The sequence below is a fragment of the Nyctibius grandis genome, chromosome 5 (genome assembly GCF_013368605.1).
Source record: "Nyctibius grandis isolate bNycGra1 chromosome 5, bNycGra1.pri, whole genome shotgun sequence".
NCBI classification, from domain to species: Eukaryota; Metazoa; Chordata; class Aves; order Nyctibiiformes; family Nyctibiidae; genus Nyctibius; species Nyctibius grandis.
The window spans coordinates 1,642,785-1,665,653 of record NC_090662.1 but is presented as its reverse complement, the minus strand read 5'-3'; the positions used below and the strand labels follow the sequence as shown (position 1 = coordinate 1,665,653).

At 49.6% G+C, this 22,869-nt stretch overlaps 1 protein-coding gene across 1 annotated transcript in view; it reads left to right on the top strand.

The window, feature by feature from the left end:
* The window catches only part of UBE2H (ubiquitin conjugating enzyme E2 H), a 68,593-nt gene extending 47,160 nt beyond the window's left edge, over window positions 1–21,433 (top strand). The window contains exons 4-7 of the mRNA XM_068402204.1: window positions 2,094–2,133; window positions 2,838–2,890; window positions 7,879–8,007; window positions 19,152–21,433. Of these exons, the coding sequence (XP_068258305.1) occupies window positions 2,094–2,133; window positions 2,838–2,890; window positions 7,879–8,007; window positions 19,152–19,276 (347 nt within the window). The 3' untranslated portion in view covers window positions 19,277–21,433. The remainder of the gene's footprint in view (window positions 1–2,093; window positions 2,134–2,837; window positions 2,891–7,878; window positions 8,008–19,151) is intronic.
* The last annotated feature ends 1,436 nt before the right edge of the window (window positions 21,434–22,869 follow it).

The window sequence follows — 22,869 nt, the reverse complement described above, 5'->3', positions numbered from 1 at the left end:
TTTATAAACGTGAACCTTTGTCAGAAGAAATAGTTGCTGTTAGCTGAAGTAGGTTTCTGCTCATTATGGAGAGGCGCGATTCCCTCGTGGGCAGCGTTGGTAGGGCTTTATGAGCTGTGGGATGGCCGTACAACAGAGGAAAGAAGGTTTGATTTTAAATTCTGGAAAAAAAATGACGTTTAGATGTAGAAGTAGCTTAACCTGGTACAGAAACAAGGGTTGCAGCAGCCCTTCTGGGCAGAGCCCAAACGATTGGGCCAAGCCAGCAGAAGTATACAGGAATATATGGGAGGAATAACCCCCTGCACCGGTACAGGCTGGGGGCTGATCTACTGGAGAGCAGCTTGCAGAGAAGGACCTGGGGGTTCTGGTGGACACCAAGTTCACCATGAGCCAATAATGTGCCCTTGGGGCCAGGAAGGCCAGTGGTGTCCTGGGGTGCATGAGGAAGAGTGTGGCCAACAGGTCAAGGGAGGTTCTCCTGCCCCTCTACACGGCCCTGGTGAGGCCACACCTGGAGTAACTGTGTGCAGTTCTGGGCCCCCCAGTTCAAGAAAGATAAGAAATTACTGGAGAGAGTCCAGCGAAGGGCTACAAAGATGATCAAAGGACTGGAGCATCTCTCTTATGAGGAGAGGCTGAGGGAGCTGGGTCTGTTTAGCCTGGAGAAGACTGAGGGGGGGATCTTGTCAATGCTTACAAATACCTTAGGGGTGGGTGTCAAGGGGATGGGGCCAGACTCTTCTCAGTGGTGCCCAGTGACAGGACAAGGGGCAACGGGCACAAGCTGAAACATGGGAAGTTCCATCTGAATATGAGGAGGAACTTCTCTGCTGTGAGGGTGCCAGAGCCCTGGCACAGGCTGCCCAGGGAGGGGGGAGTCTCCTTCTCTGGAGATATTCAAACCCTCCTGGACACGACCCTGTGCGACGTGCTCTGGGTGACCCTGCTTGGGCAGGGTTTGGGCTGGATGATCTCCAGAGGTCCCTTCCAACCCTTAAGCATTCTGTGATTCTGTGTGATTCTGTAATACTTGATCCATTTGCCAGTGAAAAAAATAGAAAATCCAGTTTTCTATCCCTGCTCCGTCTGTTCTGCGCTGGGGACCTGTCCCACACCCGGGTGTTTGGGTTTCTCCTATTGAAAGGGAAGAGTTTGGAACCTGGATTCTGTATCCACTCACAGCCATCGTCTGAAATAACTTTGCTTTTGGATGCCAAGTATGGTGTGTTATAATTCCTTTAATAACTTTGTTTTATAAACTCTTATTTGTGGGAGAAGAGGGGAGTGTTTTTGAGGTACCGTCTGGCTTGAACTCAAGGTTAAAGTAGGCAGCTGGAGAGCACAGCTTACCTCTAGCTGCTGCTATCAGACGCAGTCTTTAAAGTGTGAAGCATCTTCTACCGTGACGTCGTAAGTCTTGAAATCACAGGGGGTTTTTTTAAGAGTTTAATTTGCAAGTCAGAACAAAGACAGTCCTATCAGATCTAGAAGTCTGAAATGTGGACAAAGCCAAGACAAGCTTTCTCATTCTAGACCTTGCATCTGAGCTGTTCTCTTTCCTAGGAGACCAGAGGTACCAACTGATTAATTAATTGCTGTATTGATGCAAAACTTGATGTATTAACTTTCTGCACCGCTGAATGGCTTACAAATGTAGACTAAAGTTCATACAAAATCTTTGTTGGGAGGCATTAAACAAAAAAATCGATCTGAAAGCAAGTGTTGAGCTCAAGTTTTGTGTTTAGTGTTTATTCAAAAGATCCTTGCAGCTTTTAAAAACACTTCATCAGATGTGGGTGCTCGATTGTGCTGATGGGCGGCTCTTTTCGAGATAATACTGAGCCACAAAACCTTTGCACTGTAAGCAGAGGGTTTTGCTGAATTTCGAGGGAATGGACGAGGACCCTGGGGTCAGAACGGTGCCTGCGTGTTTTAAATGTTACTTAACTATATATAGCTGTGGTTGGGTTTTCTTTGAAACTAGTCAGATGAGTCCTTGTTCAGTAAATTCCAAATTTTTCTTCAAAAAAGCAAAAAAAAAACCCAAACTTTGGCTGTTTTCTGCTATTTACCAGTGTGTCTCTTTGCAGGATTCATGAATAAAATTTTCCATCCCAACATCGACGAAGCGTAAGTAAATCCCTAGTGTGTGGTTTTTCTAAGGAGTTTGTCTAATTGTAACTGTATTTTGGCTTTCACAATCATACCCTGATGAGTTGAATAATGCTTTCATCAATCTAAAAGAGTCCAGAGTGGGGGATTTGATAGAAGTAGATATTGTCACAAGTTTACTTCCAGGAGTGGATCAGGCTGTGGGCAAGGCTAGAGAGCTGCGTGCTGCAGGTTCTCTTGCAGCTGTGATCTGTGTATTGCAAAATGCTTCATTTACAGAAAATTCAGGGTTGCCAGTCCCCCTCCTCACTGGCATCATGCCGGCTTTCTGGAGACAAGGAACAGCGTCAGCTAAGCCATAGCTCCCTCTTTAGCTGGAGTTCACGTCTATAGTAAAATACTTCAAAACGTAAGATGCTTTGCCACGTTTTTTTCAGTTCAGGTTGTTGCAGGGAGCCACCTGTACTGAAGTCTATCCAGCAGAGCCCCCCACAGACCAGTACAGACCACACTAACTCAGTACTGGCTCCAATTTGCTTCCTTTTGTGCAGAGTTTGAAGATTCATGTAGTCAAAGGCTGCCTCTCTATTAACCACGAGAGAGGGGTAAATCATAGCTTATCTGAAACAGTGGGGCAGGGGAAGGAGGGGTGGGTTATATGAAATCCCCAGAGTATTTTTGAGTGTGACTGTGTTTAATTCCGTCCTTTCCATATGTTTCAGGTCAGGAACTGTATGTCTAGATGTAATCAATCAAACCTGGACAGCTCTCTACGGTGAGTTTGGCGTTCCCCTGAAAGCTGATCACGTGAACGTCCGTGTTTGGTGTGTTAACATAACACAGCTTGCTGGAGACAGATGATCTTAGGCCAACTTTTGGGTTGCTTGGGTTTTTTTAACTGAAGTTTTAGACTCCTCACTGAGCTAAGATCACGTGAAAAAGAAGATTTTCATGGGAAAACACTTTTGTAACCTGTAAACCCCTCTGGTTTTTATGCCAGAGGGGTGAAAATATTCCATAAACCTCACAAAGGATCACTCAACCCATTTCTTGATGGTGTTTGGCAACTGCACAACAGCACCCAGCCATGACTCAGCATTGAAAGAGAGGAGTGACTGTATCTAAAGTGAAACCTAGTTCCAGCTACCCCATGCATTCGAGCTGGAGTTCTTTGTGCACAAGGCTATGATCCCACTTCTACAGAAGGCGGCACCAGAAACCATTCCTCTTTGTCGTGGCAGCGTCATTTCATTGCGGGTTGGGAGGTGGTAGTGCACCTAATGACTGCACTGCTTGCTGCAGAATGTTTTGGGGTTCCCATTAGGTCATTTCTGGCTGTAATTCTCCTTTTTTAGAGATATAAAAAGATCAGCTGGTAGCTGAAGACCTGTTAAAATGGCATTTAGGGAGAGCTGAAGTTGTTGAAAGGGATACAGTTGAGTATCTAGTCTAGGTTGGCTGCGTTTTGAAAATGGGAACTTCTTCAGATGTTCCAATTATGCTTTGTGGAAGAGTATTCAGGGCAACGTGCACATCAAATCCTTCCCGTTCTTCCATGAAAAAACAATTTTACCTATGTAAGTTGAAGCTTTGAAGCAGTTGCTAGAGCGACAAGCTACTTCACCTTCCTCAGAAGAACAATTTGTAAGGAAATACCAGACTTGGTGAATCCTGGGTGGGAAATTGCTATAGCAACTTGTTGAACTTTACTCCTCATCAGAATGCCTGAAGTCCTCACGTAGTAGTTGCATGGCATACGCTTCCCATGGTTTTGTTGTGAGAGATCAGCTTAGCCATGACCCCGGTGGTGTTGCTGATGGAGGAAGAGGATGCTCTTGTGTCCCTGGAGGATCTGATGGGAGGTGGAGGAGTTAAAGCAGCGTTAGCAAACCAAGCGCTCTGCTGGGAATAAAGCTGCATGGGTCAGTCGGCAGCAGAATCTGGCACAGTGCAGCGTGTGCTGCTGTTCCAACCCTTAAATGCCACCTGCAGATCATGAGGATGGCTGGAGAAAATTGCTCCAGTGTAACTGTGGTGCTGGTTTGGGGCAGTCTGGGTTCTGCTTTGGAAGCCAGGCTTGGATAGCCTCCCTGTCCTGCAGCACGCTCTCGCAGACAGTCACGGTGAGGTTTCTGCACCATTTCCAAACAATTTCATAGGAAGGTTTTCTGTGAGAGGTTTCCTAACGAGGGCTGCTGTATTTTTGTCATCGTTGTTGCCCGTAAAGGTACAAAAAACCAGCTTTAGTATTGACTATGCTCGCGATGTGTTAATATCAGCAAGTGTGCAAAAACCTTCTGCATTTTTCCTTGTCGTGTCAGTGATAGGTTTAACTTGAAGGTATCAGGTGTGTCTTGTGTGTAGAGCACCTTCCACAGGAACTGGTGAAACTTGGCCTTAGAAAGTGCATCGCTTGACAGTCATCTTATTCCAAGGAAACATCTTATTCCTTGCCTTGCTGCATGGTGCCTTGAAGCTGCAGAGAGGATGCTGGGGTGACTGCGTTCACTCTGCCCCGTCACTTGGAGGTCATCGACACTAGAGTGCCTACATCACCTCTTCACTTCCAGGGCTTCTCCTCCTTGTCTGAAGCCAGGAGGTGGCCCGTTTCTGAGCGTGCAATGAAAAGGGGGAAATAATGTTCCCCAGTGCCTCTCAACACAGCTGTGTTGTTCGAGTCCAGAGGAGGGCGACCAAGCTGGTGAAGGGTCTGGAGGGTCTGACCTGCGAGGAACGGCTGAGGGAGCTGGGGGTGTTTAGCCTGGAGAAGAGGAGGCTCAGAGGTGACCTTAGTGCAGTCTACAACTACCTGAAGGGAGGTTGTAGTGAAGTGGGAGTCGGCCTCTTCCAGGCAACTAGCGATAGGACAAGAGGACACAGCCTCAAGCTTCACCAGGGGAGGTTCAGGTTGGGCATTAGGAAGCATTTCTTCTCAGCAAGGGTCATTAGGCATTGGAAGGGGCTGCCCAGGGAGGTGGTGGAGTCACCATCTCTGGAGGGGTTTAAGAAAAGCCTGGACATGGCACTTAGTGCCATGGTCTAGTTGACAGGGTGGTGTCAGAGCAACGGTTGGACTCGATGATCCCAGAGGTCTCTTCCAACCTGATTGATTCTGTGATTCTGTGAGTGTCACCCCTTTAAACCAGAGCGCTCCTGTGCTGGCAGAGGAAATGGGTCAGATAATTCAAGAAGCAACTAAGGTGGAAGAGACCCAGAATAGCTACCAATAAATTCATGAGAACCTTGTGGTTAAATTCCCTCACCTTCCCTAATGAAGTATCAAGTCCTTAGTGCTATGGCTAGACGTCCCACGCATGTTCAACTAGTTCCTGCTAAGCCAATGCTGCTTTTGGGGGTTTGAAGGAAGGGGGAAATTACTGAGGTCTCTTAAAAAAGAAAAAGCCCTACAGTGTGTCCTGTGAGCCATGGTGGCCTCCCAGGGCTCTGCTTGCTCAGCCTAGGTGAGAGTTTAGTTGTCTAATGGCCACAAAGAAATACTTGATCTAAGTGTGCTCCATGGAGAGACTTGACCCAGCTTCTTGCTGATAGTGTCTGAATGCCATCCCTAGGAGAGTCAAGTGTTTTACTATCATGGCAAAAAAGTATTCTTACAGAGCATTCTCACTGGTTTTTGTGGTCCCTTTTTGGATTAGGATCCTTCTTCCAGTTGCTGTTGTGCTTATCCTAGAAGCAGCTGGTGGCACCTGGCTGCTCAGTGGGCCAGCCATGGCAAACTTGGTCAAGGACCATGTGTGCTCTAAAGGGCTTTGTCACTGTCCTCTGCCAGCATTGGAAGGAGCAACAACTTCTATAGAATCATAGAATCACAGACTGGTTTGGGTTGGAAGGGACCTCAAGGATCATCTAGTTCCAACCCCCGTGCCACAGGCAGGGACACCTTCCACCAGACCAGGTTGCTCCAAGCCCCATCCAACCTGGCCTTGAACACTGCCAGGGAGGGGGCAGCCACAGCTTCTCTGGGCAACCTGGACCAGGGTCTCACCACCCTCACAGTCAGGACTTTCTTCCTAATATCTCATCTCAATCTCCCCTCTTTCAGTTTAAAACCGTTCCCCCTCGTCCTGTCACTCCATGCCCTTGTCAAAAGCCCCTCTCCAGCTTTCCTGTAGCCCCTTCAGGTACTGGAAGGTGCTAGAAGGTCTCCCTGGAGCCTTCTCTTCTCCAAGCTGAACAGCCCCAGCTCTCTCAGCCTGTCTCCATAGCAGAGGGGCTCCAGCCCTCTGAGCATCTTCGTGGCCTCCTCTGGACTCGCTCCAACAGCTCCATGTCCTTCTTAGAGACTTCTCCTATAGTAGAAAGAGGTTTCGGGGTAAAACCATGTAATTTCTTAGCGGTGTCTCTGTATAGCAGAGACCAGCCAATCGCTCTCCATCGCAATCCATGTCATTCCTTTTTGCAGCTGGGTGATGCGGTATCGGTTATAATGAACCCTGCACTCCTGAGGGTATAAAGCCACGTCCCTTCCTCCTGCTCAGCAGGGTTCATGCTGAGCAGATGACTGAAGTAGTCATAGCGCAGTGTCTGTACGTCCTGGACGTGTTGATGCAGGAGGGAAGAACTGACAAAACCCTGAGTCTCCTTTGGTCCTCTTGATCTGGTTGAATTTAGCAGCTCCATGAGGCTCGGCGATGGCTGAGCTCAGGAATAGTCACAGAACCTTGTTCCCTTAAGAGTCAGATTGAGATGGTGGTGGATCTTCTCACGTGGTGTATCCTAGGGAGCGTTGGGCTTCTCTTCTGACAGCCCCACTTTGACCCATGCTAGAGGAGACTGGTGATGCTCATCCGCAGGCAGGATTTCTCTGCGACCAGCAAAGAGACACTGCCTTTAATTAGGGATGAAAGCAGGGGGAATCCTCGTAAAAGACGTGTAGGACGTTCACAAACAAACCCCAACAGAAAACCCCACGTAACGAACGCTGCTCTGCCTGTGTCAGCAGCTCTACGGTGGCTACAGTGAAACCTGGCTCCCAGCCCTGCGCTGGGGGTTGAATCTCCACTCTGTGTGGGTGCACGTGGTCCTCCTGAAGCCCCCGAGGAGAAACGATGACGCGGGGCTTGTTTCTGAACACCTCCCACCGCTGAAGCGCGGCCCTTGTTGTCTTAGGGATGTGGGAAGAGGGTTTCGTGTATCCACAATTACTCATCGGCACCAGAAGTATGTTTCCTGTTGTGGATGATTTAGTGACAGATGCCAACTGGCACCAAGGTGTTAATGTGAGCTCTTCACATTCTGCGAATTGTTTTGAGTCGGAGGAGGGACTTGTTGTTGCTCTTTCTATTAACACAGTCATCTAAAGTGCTCTGGAAGATGCTTTGTGCTTGAGATGTGTCAGTTTAGTCATGGAGCATACAGACATTTAAAGAGATTAATAGAAGAAGGCAGAAGGAGAAGAATTCAGTGAGGGGTGAAGCACAGTGCTGTTTGTTTTTCATTTTTCCTTTTTTTTTAGCCTCAGTGGGAAACCAGACAATTGTGTCCTTCCTCTTCGTTGCTTAACCCACAGATATCTCTATCCACGTTGTTGGGGTGTTGAGTAGTTGGTGCAGGTAGCTGCAGCAGACCTCCAGCAGCAGCAGCTCTCTTACCAGCCCTGTATGTGCTTCCCTTGATGCACTTCCCTTCATTTTAACTTGTGCCCTTGAAGCTTTGTGCTGCTGTTTCAGTGCCGGTGCTTGCAGGATGGTTAATCGTCCTCACTCTGGGTCCGTGGACATCAACAACTGTGTCTTTCACTTGCAGATCTCACCAATATATTTGAATCGTTCCTGCCTCAGCTGCTGGCCTATCCTAACCCTATAGATCCTCTAAATGGTGACGCTGCAGCCATGTACCTCCACCGACCAGAAGAGTACAAACAGAAAATTAAAGGTAAGGGTGTAAATAACATGTTGTAGAGTGTAGTGGTGTTACCATGATTCCACCCTGGGGGAATGAGGACTGTCTTTGCTGCACATCTGTGTGTTGGTGCATGTTCCTTCCCATTACAGGGGCCCCGTCCGTTTTAAATGGGAGTCTTGTGAAGGAAGGGGTGGATGAACAACTGTGGTGGATGCAGGATGTGGGGCAGGGGTTTTAACTCAATTAGGAGACCCTAAGCAGGGAAGGCTGTAAGCAAACTGGACAGGTTGGATAGATGGGCCGAGACCAATGGCATGAGGTTCAGCAAGAACAAGTGCTGGGTCTTACACTTGGGCCACACCAACCCCCTGCAGTGCTACAGGCTGGGGGAAGAGTGGTTAGAAAGAGACCTGGGGGTGCTGATCGACAGGCGGCTAAACATGAGCCAGCAGTGTGCCCAGGTGGCCAAGAAGGCCAATGGCATCCTGGCCTCTAGTAGGAATAGTGTAGCCAGCTGGTCTGGGGAAGGGATCCTCCCTCTGTACTCGGCACTGGTGAGGCCGCACCTTGAATCCTGTGTCCAGTTCTGGGCCCCGCACTTCAAGAGAGATGTTGGGGTGTTGTAGCGAGTCCAGAGGAGGGCGACCAAGCTGGTGAAGGGTCTGGAGGGTCTGACCTGCGAGGAACGGCTGAGGGAGCTGGGGGTGTTTATCCTGGAGAAGAGGAGGCTCAGAGGTGACCTTAGTGCAGTCTACGACTACCTGAAGGGAGGTTGTAGCGGGGGGGAGTCGGCCTCTTCTCCCAGGCAACCAGTGCTAGGACAAGAGGACACAGCCTCAAGCTTGGCCAGGGGAGGTTCAGGTTGGACATGAGGAAGCATTTCTTCTTGGCAAGGGTCATTAGCCATTGGAAGGGGCTGCCCAGGGAGGTGGTGGAGTCACCATCTCTGGAGGTGTTTAAGAAAAGCCTGGCCATGGCACTTAGTGCCCTGGTCTAGTTGACAGGGTGGTGTCAGGGCAACGGTTGGACTTAATGATCCCTGAGGTCACTTCCAACCTGGTTGATTCTGTGATTCTGTGAATCAGAGAAACAATTGGGAAGAAAAGGTGCGTGACTGAAGAAGGGACAAGGAAAAGTACTGAACTGAAACGGGAGAATCCAGTTGAACAATTACTGGAGAGCAAGTGACTTATTAGCACCTCTGTGGAAAGTGGTCTGAGAGCAGCAATCAAGGAATGGGTGATGCTGTTGCATAAAGCACAGAGCAGGACTTTTCAGTAAATGCCAAGTAATCGTTCCTTGCTACTTCCTAGTTAAGCTGGGGCTCACTGGTGCTGTGCCTGGTTCAGGGACTGCCATTTAAGAAAGCTTCAGACCAGTTAGTAATATCTTGAAGGGTGTAACAAGGGCAGATGGTCTTGGAGATGTCTTTAGGGGAGAGATGGAAAGAATTGGAGGAGTTTAATCTAGAGGACCAAACAGGGTTATGAGGTTTGACATGTCAAAGGTGCCTTCAAAGAGGAAGGGAATGATTTATCCTGTGATCAGCGTGAGCAGGATGTGGTCACAGGCGTGTAACTCGGCTGGGGGAGCCCAGGCTAACCATTAACAGGGACTGGTGAGGGTAGGTGAGCGCTGGCAGAGCCGGTGAGGGTGCTGGTGTGTCTGATCTTGGAAGGGTTGGAAGGACAGAGTGTTGGAGCGAGTCCAGAGGAGGGCGACCAAGCTGGTGAAGGGTCTGGAGGGTCTGACCTCCGAGGAACAGCTGATGGAGCTGGGGGTGTTTAGCCTGGAGAAGAGGAGGCTCAGAGGTGACCTTAGTGCAGTCTACAAATACCTGAAAGGGAGATTGGAGCGGAGTGGGAGTCGGCCTCTTCTCCCAGGCAACTAGCGCTAGGACAAGAGGACACAGCCTCAAGCCTCACCAGGGGAGGTTCAGGTTGGACATTAGGAAGCATTTCTTTTCAGCAAGGGTCATTAGCCATTGGAAGGGGCTGCCCAGGGAGGTGGTAGAGTCACCATCTCTGTAGGAGTTTAAGAAAAGCCTGGCCATGGCACTTAGCGCCATGGTCTAGTTGCCATGGTGGTGTCAGGGCAATGGTTGGACTCAATGATCCCTGAGGTCTCTTCCAACCTCGTTGATTCTGTGATTCTGTGACATGTTAGACAAGGCTGAGGAATAGTCGGTACCTCCTTGGGATCGGGGAAGGCTCCCAGTGAGGACTCTCAAATACTTCGGATAAGACTGGTGAGAGAAGGACTGTTGAGCTGATAAGCGAGACACAAATTGAGTTAGTTTTGTGTGTGAAACATAAGAAAGAAGATAGAAAACAAAAATTAGGCTTTAAATTTGTGCTCTGCCTTCCCCAGAATCACCTGCCTGTAGACAGGACCAAGGCACCATTTCCTGATGTGACAGGCCTGTGGCAAAGCCATGGACTTTATTTTTCCCCTGATCCAGTGAGCACAATCAGTATTTAATCCAGTTGTGGGAAACTTACAGCCTTTGGCCCAGATTTGGTCTTCAGCTGAGTTTTTAAGAGACCGTGACCACCTGATTGGTTTTATTTTTTTCTTTTTTGGTTACTGAATAACCATAAGACTTGTTTGTAGTGGAGTGGGAGTCGGCCTCTTCTCCCAGGCAACCAGCAATAGGACAAGAGGACACAGCCTCAAGCTGCACCAGAGGAGGTTCAGGTTGGACATTAGGAAGCATTTCTTCTCAGCAAGGGTCATTAGCCATTGGAAGGGGCTGCCCAGGGAGGTGGTGGAGTCACCATCTCTGGAGGGGTTTAAGAAAAGCCTGGACATGGCACTTAGTGCCCTGGTCTAGTTGCCATGGTGGTGTCAGGGCAATGGTTGGACTCGATGATCCCTGAGGTCTCTTCCAGCCTGGTTGATTCTGTGATTCTGTGACCTAATCGTCTTGGTGTGAGGTGGGGTAACAGTTTTCCTAACAGAGCGTTGTGAAAGCTCACTCGTGTTCGGAGAGCGCAGGTATCCCAGAAGGACGTGGGATTTGGTGGTGGAGTCCTTCAGTCAGCTCTGCCACGTCACTCCGGAGCGATTAAACCTCGAGTCACTTTGTTGGGATGCGAAGTGACTCTTCATCAGCTGCAATTTTTGTTTGAGGGTGGAACTACAAATGAGGCCACGCAAAGCTGTGATTTAAATACTGAGTTATTCAGCCCACTTTGCTTGACTCCTCTGACAGCTGCGTGACAGCACCCTAAGAACTGCCCTGCAGATCTGGCCTGCTCGCTATCCTGAAGTCTGTCGCCTTTTTTTCATACAAACAAGCTTCCAGGCAAAATGATTTGTCAGATAAAAATCTCCAGGGCCACCACAAGGGACACTTTGGGTGTCCTCTATGCTTTAATGAAACAGGGATAAAAATAATACAGCCTGGAAAAAAAGCAAATAAACTGATGCCACCCAACAGCAGGTGCTTCAAGGAAGATCACAGAATCCCAGCGTGGTTGGGGTTGGAAGGGACCTCTGGAGATCATCCAGCCCAACCCCTGCCCAAGCAGGGTCACCCAGAGCACGTTGCACAGGGTCGTGTCCAGGCAGGTTTTGAATATCTCCAGAGAAGGAGACTCCTCACCCTCCCTGGGCAGCCTGTGCCAGGGCTCTGGCACCCTCACAGTAAAGAAGTTCCTCCTCATATTCAGATGGAACTTCCCATGTTTCAGTTTGTGCCCGTTGCCCCTTGTCCTGTCACTGGGCACCACTGAGAAGAGTCTGGCCCCATCCCCCTGACACCCACCCCTGAGGTATCTGTGAGCATTGATAAGATCCCCCCTCAGTCTTCTCTTCTCCAGCTGAACAGCCCCAGCTCCCTCAGCCTCTCCTCGTAGCAGAGATGCTCCAGCCCTCTGACCATCTCTGTACCCCTCCGCTGGACTCTCTCCAGTAGCTCCTGGTCTTTCTTGAACTGGGGGGCCCAGAACTGGACACAGTTACTCCAGATGTGGCCTCACCAGGGCAGTGCAGAGGGGCAGGAGAACCTTCCTCGACCTGCTGCCCACACTCTTCCTCACACACCCCAGGACACCATTGGCCTTCCTGGCCCCAGGGGCACATTGTTGGCTTATGGGGAACTTGTTGTCCCCCAGAACCCCCAGGTCCTTCTCTGCAGAGCTGCTTTCCAGCAGGTCAGCCCCCAACCTGTACTGGTACATGAGGTTCTTCCTTCCCAGGTGCAGGACCCTACACTTTCCTTTGTTGAACTTCATGAGGTTCCTCTCTGCCCAACTCTCCAGCCTGTCCAGGGTTATCTGAACAGCGCTGAAGATCTGAGGACATCCCTCGGGGAGGCTAAATGGGATAGTCTGCTCCCTCATTTCCATCCTGACAGCCAGGTACAGGTCGTGAAGATGATCTGGAAGGAGTTTTAAGTGCTTGCAACATGTCTCATGTTCCATATACCCAAGAGTCCTGCCTCTGCTGTCTCTTCCCAGGCTTGCGTGACAAGATAGAGCTAAACACTGTCATTCCTCATATTGTAGCATTTTTAAAAATAGCCTCAGACATCTTAAAATTGATGCAATGGATTGTAGCAGCTTCTCTGCTCTGGGAAACTCAGTAGTGCAAATAAATAATGTATTGCTGCTTTTCTTCATTTTTTAGTTATGAGCACACAGAGCAGTTGTTGGACATAGTGGTAGTGAAGAGATGGGCGTAGGCTTAGAGACGTGACTAGCAATAGGACAAGAGGACACAGCCTCAAGCTTCGCCAGGGGAGGTTCAGGTTGGACATTAGGAAGCATTTCTTCTCAGCAAGGGTCATCAGCCATTGGAAGGGGCTGCCCAGGGAGGTGGTGGAGTCACCATCTCTGGAGGGGTTTAAGACAAGACTGGACGTGGCACTTAGTGCCATGGTCTAGTTGACATGATGGTGTCAGGGCAATGGTTGGACTCGATGATCCCAGAGGGCTCTTCCAACCTGGTTGATTCTGTGATTCTGTGACCCAAGATTTGCAGTTCCTGTGATTCCTAGTATGAGACCCAAACAAGTAAGGATTTAGTGTGAAATTTGTAAATGTCCATTAATATTACTGGTAGGCAGCTGGAAAGTGTGATTCTTAGCATTAGAGCCTTCAGTTAGATCAAGTAGTTCACGGACATGAAGCCAAGTACTCCTGTAAGATCTCCCTGACAGCCCTTGGCAAGGTGGCTTGCCTGCTCACTGGCAGAGCACCAGAGAGTGGGCTTCAGGTACGCCAAAACGACTCAACATTTTCTCGTGTTGAGCTGTTGGGAATTGGTGCTTAACTCCCGTGTTTGCTGCTTTTCTTTCTCTTTGGTGGATCTCGTATGAAAACTTCTTTTGGGAGGGTGACAGCGGTGAGTAACAGCAACGGAAGGGTACTGAGGGGCAGGTTGAGTGTTTGCTGGGAGCAGAGGACATCTCTGGGTGCAGTTCTCCCATCCCACGTGTCAGCTCTGAAGTTTTGGAAGAATCCTTTGAAATACCAGGTGGCCAAGAAGACCACCAGCATCCTGGCTTGTGTCAGCAATAGAGTGGCCAGCAGGACTAGGGCAGGGATCGTCCCCCTGTGCTCGGCACTGGTGAGGCCGCACCTCGAATCCTGGGTGCAGTTTTGGGCCCCTCATGACAAGAAAGACCTTGAGGTGCTGGAGTGAGTCCAGAGAAGGGCAATGAAGGTGATGAAGGGTCTGGAGCACAAGTGTGATGGCGAGCGGCTGAGGGACCTGGGGGGGTTTAGCCTGGAGAAAATGAGTCTGAGGGGAGACCTTCTCACTCGCTACAACCGCCTGAAAGGAGGGTGTAGTGAGGTGGGGGTTGGTGTCTTCTCCCAGGTAACAAGCGATAGGATGAGAGGAACCGGCCTCAAGTTGTGCCAGGGAAGGTTTAGATTGGAGATCAGGGACAATTTCTTCATGGAAAGGGCTGTCGAGCACTGGCACAGGCTGCCCGGGGCAGTGGTGGAGTCCCCATCCCTGGGGGGATTTAAAAGCCGTGTAGATGTGGTGCTGAGGGCCATGGGTTAGTGGTGGCCTTGGCAGTGCTGGGTTAATGGTTGGACTTGATGATCTTAAAGATCCTTTCCAACCGAAACGATTCTGTGATTCTACCAGTATGGCTCACGGGCTCGTACCAACCACGGGGCACAACCACAGCTTGTTCTTGTTGCTCCAGGGTTTCAAAACAGATGAATCAAAGCGATGTTTCCCTGGTAGGAATGGTGCATCAGGTCTTGCCCTTCATGATGTGAACAGGCTTCTGTGGAAGACAGTTTGTCAGTATTATTTAGTTGTTGCCATTTTCTTCCCTTAATAGACTGAAGATCCAAGTTCAAGCACAGAAGCTGTCTGGAAGTTTGACCTTTCTCAGATTAAACCTTCAGAAAAACCCAGCCTAGGGGCTTGGTAGCTTTCCTGGGTAGAAGATGGCATTTTAAGTTTGAAGTGCTTCAAGTTGTGTTTTATCTTAGGCTCAAGCCAGCCTTTCCCAACAGTAAGGAACAGTGGCTTCCATGTCTGACTCTCCAGTTGCCCAGAGAGCCCTTGAAGTGGTCAGTGAAGAAGCTTTTCTGGCCTCCTGTCCTGCCACAGTCACTGTCTTGTGGCTGCTGTGTTTGGGGACTCCCGAGGCAGCTACAGCAGTTGTTTAGGTTGGTTTGGGGTAGGCGTAGAGGGAACCTATTTCTAAGGTGCCCAGGAAGGGGTTGCCTTTGCCATCCAAGGACATCCAAAGTCTTACAGCAAAGGAACTTGGGTTCCCTTTGCTGGAGTGTGCAAGGAGTAACAACTTCTCTGGATAAACAGCCCTTTTCCAGAGGGAGATTAATTCTTGGAAAGCTATGGAAAGGGAGTAGCTGCTGCAAGGGTATGTGATGTCGGCATCCCATCTCCTTAGCTCTGCTTGTCTTCTGCTGCCCACCCATCTTCCCGTGTAAATTCTCTGAAGACACACCGCTTTTTTGGGTCCTTCCTTTGGTTAGTCCATCTCATCGTTAAACCATTAGGTCTGTCTGAAGGGAGGTTGTAGTGAAGTGGGAGCTGGCCTCTTCTCTGAGGCAACTAGTGATAGGACAAGAGGACACAGCCTCAAGCTTCACCACGGGAGGTTCAGGCTGGACATTAGGAAGAATTTCTTTTCCGAAAGGGTTATTAGACATTGGAAGGGGCTGCCCAGGGAGGTGGTGGAGTCACCATCTCTGGAGGGGTTTAAGAAAAGCCTGGACATGACACTTAGTGCCATGGTCTAGTTGCCATGGTGGTGTCAGGGCAACGGTTGGACTCAATGATCCCAGAGGGCTCTTCCAACTTGGTTGATTCTGTGATTCTGTGTCTCACCAATTCTTCTCACTTTGCAGTGTCCATCTCTTGACAGATGGTCCCTGCCCCAGACTCTGAAATCATGTTCTCTGGTACAGGCAGGAGACATGGTCAGACAGGTCCTAGGCTCCAGAATGACCCAGTCAAGCACCTTCCAAGAAGGGATTCCCAGCAGCCAGGACCTGAGGATGGAGCACACGGGTGCTTTTGCCTTGATGCTACATGGGCTCCAACAGCCTGAGGGCAATTGGAGACCTTGAGTGCTCCGTGCGTCCCGGTGTTTACATGGCTGCCTTCAATACTTCATCACTTCTTAACGAGTTCTTGTAAAACACGTTTGAACAGCTGCTTCTGTAGGCCGAGTGAGCAGGTTAATAATGAATATTAAACAGTTCGAAGCGGCGTGCGTCGTTAGATGGAGAAACTGAACCTCCCTGGGCTCAGAAGCACCTTCAAGCCAACTCACAGCTTTTCCAGGGTGGAGCGGCTCTGCCAAGGCCACCAGCTGCTCCATCCTGGGAGCTCCTCCGTGAAGTGTTGGCTTTGGGTTGCTCTGTGCTGTACCCCTGAACCCAGAGGAACATGTTTGGGCTCTGTGTCCCTCCGTCAGCTCCAGAAATGTGTAAAAAAACGTGATGCTGATGCAGATCTCTTGTCCCTTCCAGTCGGCTGAAGGATGGAAGCACAGAGGGAAGGAGAGACGGCTCTAAGAGCAGCCAGACTCTGCTAAGCACAATCTTTAAAACCAGTGTTGAGGCACTTGGTTATCTGGCATCAGATGTGTCCTCCTGCAGCTTTGTTGGTGAGGGAGGTTGTAGTGAAGTGGGAGTCAGCCTCTTCTCCCAGGCAACCAGCGATAGGACAAGAGGACACAGCCTCAAGCTTGGCCAGGGGAGGTTCAGGTTGGACATTAGGAAGCATTTCTTCTCAGCAAGGGTCATTAGCCATTGGAAGGGGCTGCCCAGGGAGGTGGTGGAGTCACCATCTCTGGAGGGGTTTAAGAAAAGCCTGGACATGGCACTTAGTGCCATGGTCTAGTTGCCATGGTGGTGTCAGGGCAATGGTTGGACTCGATGATCCCAGAGGTCTCTTCCAACCTGATTAATTCTGGGATTCTGTGGTGCATCCACCTGCCTATACAGTATGGAATAAAAAGCAGTGATCTCTGCTCCTGGAAGAGAGAAGTTCCTTGTGGACCTCATTCCCTGGGAGGAATTAAAGACCATAGGGTTGGGACAGCTGCTGGGCTGGATTTGGGATGTGACATTCAGGTTTCCACACAGGGGCTCATCTTTGAGCGCGGAGGGGTGATGGTATTTCTTCTTCCTTCATATTTTTAATACTGCTGTTTGGAGGAGGCTTTGTCGTGTTTTAGTACCTTCGTGTCTGGAAAGATGATGAGTTCGCAACCGAAATTCTCCAACGGCAGCGTGAGCACAACACCCCCCTCTTCCCTGGAGCACGTGACCTGCGGTGTGGAGGGTGTGCTGTTGGGCTACTGAGGTTGCATCCCTTCTTCATACCATGAAGCTGCTTTCTCAGCATGAGGTGGAAAAGAGGAGATAATAAACAGGAAGACTTGAAGTTGGGCCCCTTACTACAAGAAAGATGTTGAGGTGCCGGAGCGAGGCCAGAGAAGGGCAATGAAGGTGGTGAAGGGTCTGGAGCACAAGTGTGATGGGGAGCGGCTGAGGGACCTGGGGGGGTTTAGCCTGGAGAAAAGGAGGCTGAGGGGAGACCTTCTCGCTCTCTACAACTGCCTGAAAGGAGGGTGTAGCGAGGTGGGGTCGGTCTCTTCTCCCAGGTAACAAGCGATAGGACGAGAGGAAACGGCCTCAAGTTGCACCAGGGGAGGTTTAGATTGGAGATCAGGGACAATTTCTTTTTGGAAAGGGTTGTCAAGCACTGGCACAGGCTGCCCAGGGCAGTGGTGGAGTCCCCATCCCTGGAGGGATTTAAAAGCCGTGTAGATGTGGTGCTGAGGGACATGGGTTAGTGGTGGCCTTGGCAGTGCTGGGTTAACGGTTGGACTTGATCTTAAAGGTCCTTTCCAACCAAAATGATTCCATGATTGTATGATAAGTTGAGGTTGAGCACCCCATCTTTAGCCCAGCTTTGTGCCAGGTTTTCACCCTTGCTCCATTCTGCCCACCTGCATGTGTGTAAGGAATAGGCCTTCTCTGCTCTGCTCGAGGTAGCTGCCCATGGGGAACACCAACCCTTCCTCGGACCTCGGAGGGAACCCTGCAGGAGCCTCCTCCAGCCGCAAAGGGAGGAAAGGGATTGCCAGACTTGGTCTGACTGATCTGATCCACTTCATGTTGCTGTTTCACTCTGTCCTTCTGCACGGAGGTCACCGTGGTAGCCACACAAGCCACACTTGGCAGCGGGTACTTTACCTGCCTGCAGCAATCCCAGTAAAACAGTTTTCCCACGTACAGCTGAAGCTCGAGGTGTTCATCTGGGTGCCTGCCTAGAGCCGGTGTGGTTTGGACCCTGCCGTGACACCCGGTTTCCATCGGTGACGTGCAGCGTGGTGGCCCTCCTCTCTGTGGAGGGCTCCCCGTGGGTCCTTCTCAGCTGATGCTGTGGTTGCTGTCTGATGTGAAGCAGGTTGTAAGAGTTGTTTATGCAGAGTTTAGTCTGGCTCTCAGCTTGGCTTTAGTCATGGTTGTTCTGCCCTATTGGTTTAAACTCTCAGATCTTCATTTCTTAACATCAGGCCCTATAATGGTGACATCTCGATGGCTTTTAGGCTTGTGCTTTCGTCACCACAGCAGCTCCTACTTTGGCAGTAAATCAAATCCTGTCCTATCAAGTGAGCTACACCGTACCGGGGAGACTTAGGTTGTTTCTAGCTACGAGTGTGCGTCACACTGACATAGGAGCCTTGGGATCCTACTTGTTTTCAAGGGTCTTGCACGTCTTTAAGGTCCCCAGCAGCTGTTTTCACACGTTGTTGGACAATGCTGCCTTTGGTCTTGTGAGACCCCCCCTGCAGTGCTGCGTCCAGCTCTGGGGCCCCCAACAGAAGAAGGACACGGAGTTGTTGGAGCGAGTCCAGAGGAGGCCATGAAGATGCTCAGAGGGCTGGAGCCCCTCTGCTCTGGAGACAGGCTGGGAGAGTTGGGGCTGTTCAGCCTGGAGAAGAGAAGGGTCCGGGGAGACCTTCTAGCACCTTCCAGTACCTGAAGGGGCCACAGGAAAGCGGGAGAGGGGCTTTTTACAAGGGCGTGGAGTGACAGGACGAGGGGGAATGGTTTTAAACTGAAAGAGGGGAGATTGAGATGAGATCTGAGGAAGAAATTCTTTGCTGTGAGGATGGTGAGACCCTGGCCCAGGTTGCCCAGAGAAGCTGTGGCTGCCCCCTCCCTGGCAGTGTTCAAGGCCAGGTTGGATGGGGCTTGGAGCAACCTGGTGTGGTGGAAGGTGTCCCTGCCTGTGGAAGGGGTTTGGAACTAGATGATCTTTGAGGTCCCTCCCAACCCAAACCATCCTGTGATTCTATGATATGTGGTGATCTATAGGACTTACCTTCGCCAGGGGAGGTTCAGGTTGGGCATTAGGAAGCATTTCTTCTCAGCAAGGGTCATTAGGCATTGGAAGGGGCTGCCCAGGGAGGTGGTGGAGTCACTATCTCTGGAGGGGTTTAAGAAAAGCCTGGACATGGCACTTAGTGCCCTGGTCTAGTTGCCATGGTGGTGTCAGGGCAATGGTTGGACTCGATGATCCCAGAGGGCTCTTCCAACCTGGTTGATTCTGTGATTCTGTGATGTGACCTGACCAGTCGTTAGTTGTAGTTCACTCATCCTCTGCCGTGTTGAATGTATGCTGCTGATCCATCTTTTCTTCTCTGTCCCACACAGAATACATTCAGAAATATGCAACAGAAGAAGCACTAAAAGAACAGGAAGAAGGCACCGGGGACAGCTCGTCCGAGAGCTCCATGTCCGACTTCTCGGAAGATGAGGCTCAGGATATGGAGTTGTAGTAGAAGAGGCAACCTGCTTTTCAGAGAGACTCTAATTTCCTAACCACGAGAAGCAGACTATAATATTCATATTTAAACAAAGCAATTTTTTTTATTACTAAACAAGGTTTTTATGAATAATAGCATTGATATATATATATCACCCTTTAGATCTTGATTTTTTTCTTGGTCATTTCTCGAACCCGAGGTGCATAGAGCATATTCCCACATTCCATTTTGGTAGCAATATGCAGCCTGAGTGCATGTATTCCAATTCCATTTGGCCAAGTCGACTTGTGTGCTACTGAACTGTCAGCTTCAAACAGCTGCCCCGGTAGGTAGGGAGTTAAAAGATTTGTTTGCTTTTCTTTATCAGTGTTTCCAAAGACACCACCTTGGAGGCGAACGTGGAACAGCGTTTTTTTTTTCTCAAAAGTATAAAATCTGGGGGATGATGTAGTAACCGTGTAGAAGGAAAGGTGCTCCTTCAGGTCAACCTTGCTGATTGTATTTTATGTGGAGTCACATTTAAAAATAAAAATAAAAAAAAACAATACAAATGCATGGAGCTATTCAGAGCGTTGAAGCTTAAACAAATTTTGACTTGGATTTTAAGTCCGTTTTTCTATGTGGACTCCTGCCCTTCTCAGCTGGAGGGACTGACAACCACTGCTCTTGGGGGACTTTGGGAAGCCTTCACCTGGATGTTAATCACTTTTCTTGGTCTGGATTACGAGCTGTTCCCTTTTTTTGGGAGGAAAAAAAAAAACCACCCCAACAAAACCAAACCACGACCGATGCTCTGAACAGCGCTTTGAGCTGGAGCACATGTGAAGTCAAACTCTTTTGTCCTAGTTTGGAAACTGCTGCCCTTTAATGGCTTCGAGTTTGCTCTTGATTTTTCTTCTTTTTTTTTTTCCTCTTGCTTGAAGTATGGTTAAACACCTCGCAAACACTCGCCAGCTCCTGAGAGGCTCCTCTGACCAGATGGATTAGCCTTGCTGAGAGCTCCACCTCCATGAAGACGGGCCCGTTGGCTGTAATCCCTGAATCCATCAGCACTGATTTTTATTTCCCTTTTTTTTTCTTCTTTCCCTCCCCCCTCTGCGCCAGCTTGGTTAGCCATCTGCTTGTGTGTGTACGACCGGATTGAAATTTCTTAAAAGTTAACAAAAAAAGAATATGATCTCGAAAAAAAAAAAAAATGAGATGAATAAAAAAAACCTAAAAGCACCAATTGAGGAAGCAAAGAATCTGCTCTGGTTTGTTTTGGGGTTGGTGTTTTCAGGATGCTTCTGAATTGAAACGTTTGATTTCTCCTGGTGTCTGAAAAATTTGTTTATTTTAACACTATGAAATCTAATATCATTAATGTCTACCTGGGCTGCTGGTGTACTTGAGTTTGGATAATTGTGCGTTGGAGATTCAAACTTAGATGGATTTTTTTTGTTACCTCCTGGTTTCTTTTTGGGTTTTTCGGAGGGGTTTGGACAAGACGTTTTAATTCGTGGTGCAACCTCCAGGACATGGGGAAAAATCAACCCACTGAGTAACTCTGGAGCAGAGTTTTGAATGTCAGGCTGGTCCATTTGTCATTTTCCCCACAATCATTTTGGGTTTTGTTATTTTTTTTAATTTATGCCACCAAGTTTGGAGTCGGGGTTGGAAGGTTACAATCCTATTTCTATTTCATAAAGCACAATCAATTTATTTTTTCTTTTAGGTAAAAAAAAAACCCACCTCGTCAAGTACCATTTTGCTTTAGCATGATTTTCCTTAATAAAAATATACAAAAAATTTCCTTTACGTTAATTACGGGCACGAAGCAAAAGGTTTTTTCCCCTCTCCTTTTCCTCCCTCTTTTGATTTCCAAAGCAGTAACGTTAGTGACTGTGCTAAGTTCTCTCTCTAGCATTTGTGGCTTGTCGGAAGGGTAATATTAACTATTTAACATGTAATGGTGTACTTAAAACTCTTATCTAGCACGCTGGTTTTTTCTCATTACTTTGGGGAGGGAGGGGCCACGGTTTGCTGGCACTGTTTAACTCGCTTCCCTGCTGCCCTAGCAGTTTGCTTGTGCTATAACCTTTACTGTAGGTGCTACTTAGGAGTAGAGTAAGTGCTGGGTGGTGATATCAGTTTAAAAAAAATTCAAAAAAAAAAAAAAAAAGAACAAAACCAAACAAAACCGACCAAAAAAATCACAATAAAAATTTGTATTTTTTCAATATTGTATAAAAATAGTGTTCTAATTCCCTCACCCCCCTTCCTTTGCAGGTTTTTCTTCCTAACTCCATCCCCTAACTCGCATTTATGCATCAAACCGTCCTTTTGTTTTGCTACAACAGGGATTTTCCCCAGAAAAATTCCTGGTAAAGCCACACTTTGCTCCTGAGCCGGGTGCAGGAGCTTGGCCAGGCTCTGCGGGCTGGTGGCTCGCTGGCTCTCGAGCCACACAGCCACATGTCCCCTGGCACAGGCCTTGCCCCGTGCCCCACGGCCGAGGAAAACCCAAAATGCTGCTCGTAAAAACCATCCCTCCTCGATGGAAGATGCTTCCAGGGGCTGCGGTGGGCTGGGGTCCTGCTCCTCCCCACCTCCCACCCCTCTGCTTCTTCCCCTCCCATCATTTTTCACCTTTTTTATTTTTTTTTCCCCAAATCTCCCTCCTTCTCCAAAAAAAACTTCCTTCCTCAAACCAGTTTGTAAATAAACCACCACCCACGTAGGCTGGAAGGAAAGGTGGAGCCATACTGAAGGAAGTCACCTCTTTTTTTGGTCATCTTGAGGGGTTTTTTTGGTCATCTTGAGGGTTTTTTTGGTCACCTTGAGGGGTTTTTTTTCCTTCTTCTTCAGCAAACAGTGGTGGTGGTGGCGAGGTGATGGGAACTTCTCAGCCAGCCCGTGACGGACCCCGGGCCGAGTTCAGCGCTTGCCGCAGCCCCTCGACGCTGTTTTGGGAACAACCTTTGGCTTCTGCTCCTGTAATCGCTCCTTTTGCCCTCGGGTTTGCATGACGTGACGAGCTGAGTGGCCATGTCCTTCCATGGTGGCACTCAGGGCCTCCATGGTGGCACTCAGGGCCGCGCCGTGACCCTGAGTGGCCACATCCCTCCATGGTGGCACTCAGGGCCTCTATGGTGGCACTCGGGGCCGCACCGTGACCCTGAGTGGCCACGTCCCTCCATGGTGGCACTCAGGGCCTCCATGGTGGCACTCAGGGCCGCGCCATGACCCTGAGTGGCCACATCCCTCCATGGTGGCACTCAGGGCCTCTATGGTGGCACTCGGGGCCGCGCCGTGACCCTGAGTGGCCACGTCCCTCCATGGTGGCACTCAGGGCCTCTATGGTGGCACTCGGGGCCGCGCCGTGACCCTGAGTGGCCACGTCCCTCCATGGTGGCACTCAGGGCCTCTATGGTGGCACTCAGGGTCGCGCCGTGACCCTGAGTGGCCACGTCCCTCCGTGGTGGCACTCAGGGCCTCTATGGTGGCACTCGGGGCCGCGCCGTGACCCTGAGTGGCCACGTCCCTCCGTGGTGGCACTCAAGGCCGCACCGTGACCCTGAGTGGCCACGTCCCTCCGTGGTGGCACTCAGGGCCGCCCCGTGACC